Genomic DNA, 2,710 nt, shown 5'->3' on the forward strand with positions numbered 1-2,710 from the left:
GGTACACAGATGTTCTTTGTATTCTTATTCTTGCAACTTTTCTGTACATTTGAAATTAGTTCCTAATAAAAGTTAGAAGTTGAATGGAAATATAGGTCCTGTAAAGCACGTCTTGGCGAGGCAGACATTAATCATTGTGAATTATTAATGGGCTAGATCTTACCATAGGACAAGGAAGAAGAGCCCAGTCAGCCCTTTCTATGACTACTCTGACTGAAAACTTTCTGTCTTCAGCAGAATCAAAGCCAGAAGTCTATCCCTGGCCCTCCTGCCCTCTGGCCTTTGGCAATCAGCAGTCTCGCAGCCAACATGAGCTACGAAATCATCCTATCCCGGATTTACATACAGGAAATCAACTCCAACTAGAGGATCCTTGCCCAGATGACCACCAGCAGCAGCAACAACATTCTGATAAAAACTGGGGGGCCAAAGCAGAAGATCAAGGAGTAGGAGGCTCTAAACCCTTGTTCTGGAGACAAATCAGAGGGAGACTTCAGTGGTTTTCTCCAGCCCACCCCAGGGGCCACCGGTAAGCTCTCAGGGAGGCAACAGAGTGTTGAAGATACAACTCAGTCCAGCCCAGAGGGCAAGTCCACTGACTACTTCTGAGGAAGTAGACAAAGTTCCTGAGAGGGTAGAAATATCAGGATTCGGAGCAGTCGAGTTTGGAGGGTGTGGACTAGATCTTCTGGCTAAAGCCAGAAGTCAAACCAATTCAGACACAAGGCAGTCACAGGGAAAAAATCTGTGTGCAGGGAGTGTGGGCAAGGCTTTATCAGGAAGTCACACCTCATCAGACATCAGAGGACACGCACAAGGGAGAAGCCCTTTATGTGCACAGTGTGTGGGCGAGGCATTAGTGAAAAGTCAGACCTCATTAAGCACCAGAGGATTCCCACAGGGGATAAACCTTATGTGTGCAGGAACTGTGGCTGAGGCTTTAGGGTGAAATCACACCTCACCACACACCAGAGGACATATTCAGGTGAGAAGCCTTTTGTTTGCAGGGAGTGTGGGCAAGGCTTTAGGAATAAATCAACCCTCATCACACACCAGAAGACACATTCAGGGGAGAAGCCTTATGTGTGTGGGGAGTGTGGGCAAGGGTTTAGCCAGAAGTCATCCCTCAACTCATATCAGAGAACACACTCAGGAGAGAAGCCTTATGTGTGTGGGGAGTGTGGGTGAGGTTTTAGCCACAAGACAATCCTGAACACCCACCAGAGGACACCACAGGAGAGAAGCCTTACGAGTGCATGGTGTGTGGGCAAGACTTTAGCCACAAGTCAACTCTCAGTGCACCTCAGAGGATACACTCAAGAGAAAAGCCTTATGCATGCAGGGAATGTGGGTGAGGCTTTAGCCATAAATCAACCCTCATCAGACACCAGAGAACACACTCAGGGGAGAGCCTTAGGTGCACAAGGAGTGAGGGTGTGACTTTAGCAACAAGTTAACCATCAGCCACACCAGAGGGCACACTCAGGGGAGAAGCCTTGATTGTGAGGTAGTGTGGGCAAGGCTTTATCTGCTCATCACTCCTCATCACGCAGCAGAGGACATACTCAGGGAGAAGCTTTATGTACAGAGTGAGGGTAAAGTGTTAGCTGGAGGTGACCTCTTTAAGAAACTGTGAGTCAAATCTGTTCACCATGCGTCACTACCCCACTCTAGCTCTGAGAGGGCTTCAGGGACAGTCTTCTGACCCCTTATACTCTTTGTGAATGTTAAGATGGCAGAGGGCTAGCTTCTGAGAACAGAGGTACCAAGTGGTGGTTCTCTTGGAGAAGTGGTCTTTGTATCTGACTGCTTCCTTCTGCAGCTATGTCCTTCCATTGGCTTCTATATTTGCCTGTTTTATTTTTTTCCACATCTCTAGCCTTTCCCGCATCCTCTTCTACCCTACCTTTAGGAATTGCTCAGGGTTCAGTCTCTAGCCCTACCGTCAGAGGGACTCCTTCACCATATCTCCTTCCTAACCCTCCAATCCCAAACTCAGGTTCCTTTAACCATACCTCTAAAGCTCTTCAGGCCCTGGACTTAAACCTCATAACCAGGGGGCCGGCCCGGTGGCTTAGTGGTTAAGTGCGTGCGCTCCGCTACTGGCGGCCCGGGGTTCGGATCCCGGGCGCGCACCGACGCACCACTTCTCTGGCCATGCTGAGGCTGCGTCCCACGTACAGCAACTAGCAGGATGTGCAACTATGACATACAGCTATCTACTGGGGCTTTGGGGAAGAAAAAAAAGGAGGAGGATTGGCAATGGATGTTAGCTCAGAGCCGGTCTTCCTCAGCAAAAAGAGGAGGATTAGCGCGGATGTTAGCTCAGGGCTGATCTCCCTCACAAAAAAAAAAAAAAAAAAAAAAACCTCATAACCATGTTTCTTTGGCCCTCCAATGACAGGAATAAGATTACTAGCAATGCCCCATCATCAGTCTTCCAGTACAGGTTTCAGGGCTTGTCAACACAGCCCCTCCTAAGCCCTCCGATCTCAGTGCCCACTCTTCTAGCCACACTCTTACATCAGTCCTCCAATAATGGTTCTAAGGCCCTTTGAACTAAAACCACGCTCCCTTGTCTTACATTCCCAGGGCCCAAATGGCCCAGATTCCTAACAGTTCACCTCACTTCCTTCTTGGCCCAGGGCTGGCGCTACCCCTTGCACTGTGTGTCAATGAGTGTACTCTGGAGGGCTGTCTACTCAGGCCT

The 2,710-nt window shown here is 49.2% G+C and overlaps 1 protein-coding gene across 1 annotated transcript; it reads left to right on the forward strand.

The window, feature by feature from the left end:
- Window positions 1-200: 200 nt before the first annotated feature.
- Window positions 201-2,325, forward strand: ZNF589 (zinc finger protein 589). The gene is given in 3 exon segments (XM_058567612.1): window positions 201-471; window positions 474-688; window positions 691-2,325. Coding segments are annotated over 3 exon segments (984 nt in total). The 3' UTR covers window positions 1,189-2,325.
- Window positions 2,326-2,710: the final 385 nt, after the last annotated feature.

The sequence above is a fragment of the Diceros bicornis genome, chromosome 2 (genome assembly GCF_020826845.1).
Source record: "Diceros bicornis minor isolate mBicDic1 chromosome 2, mDicBic1.mat.cur, whole genome shotgun sequence".
In the NCBI taxonomy this organism is placed as follows: domain Eukaryota; kingdom Metazoa; phylum Chordata; class Mammalia; order Perissodactyla; family Rhinocerotidae; genus Diceros; species Diceros bicornis.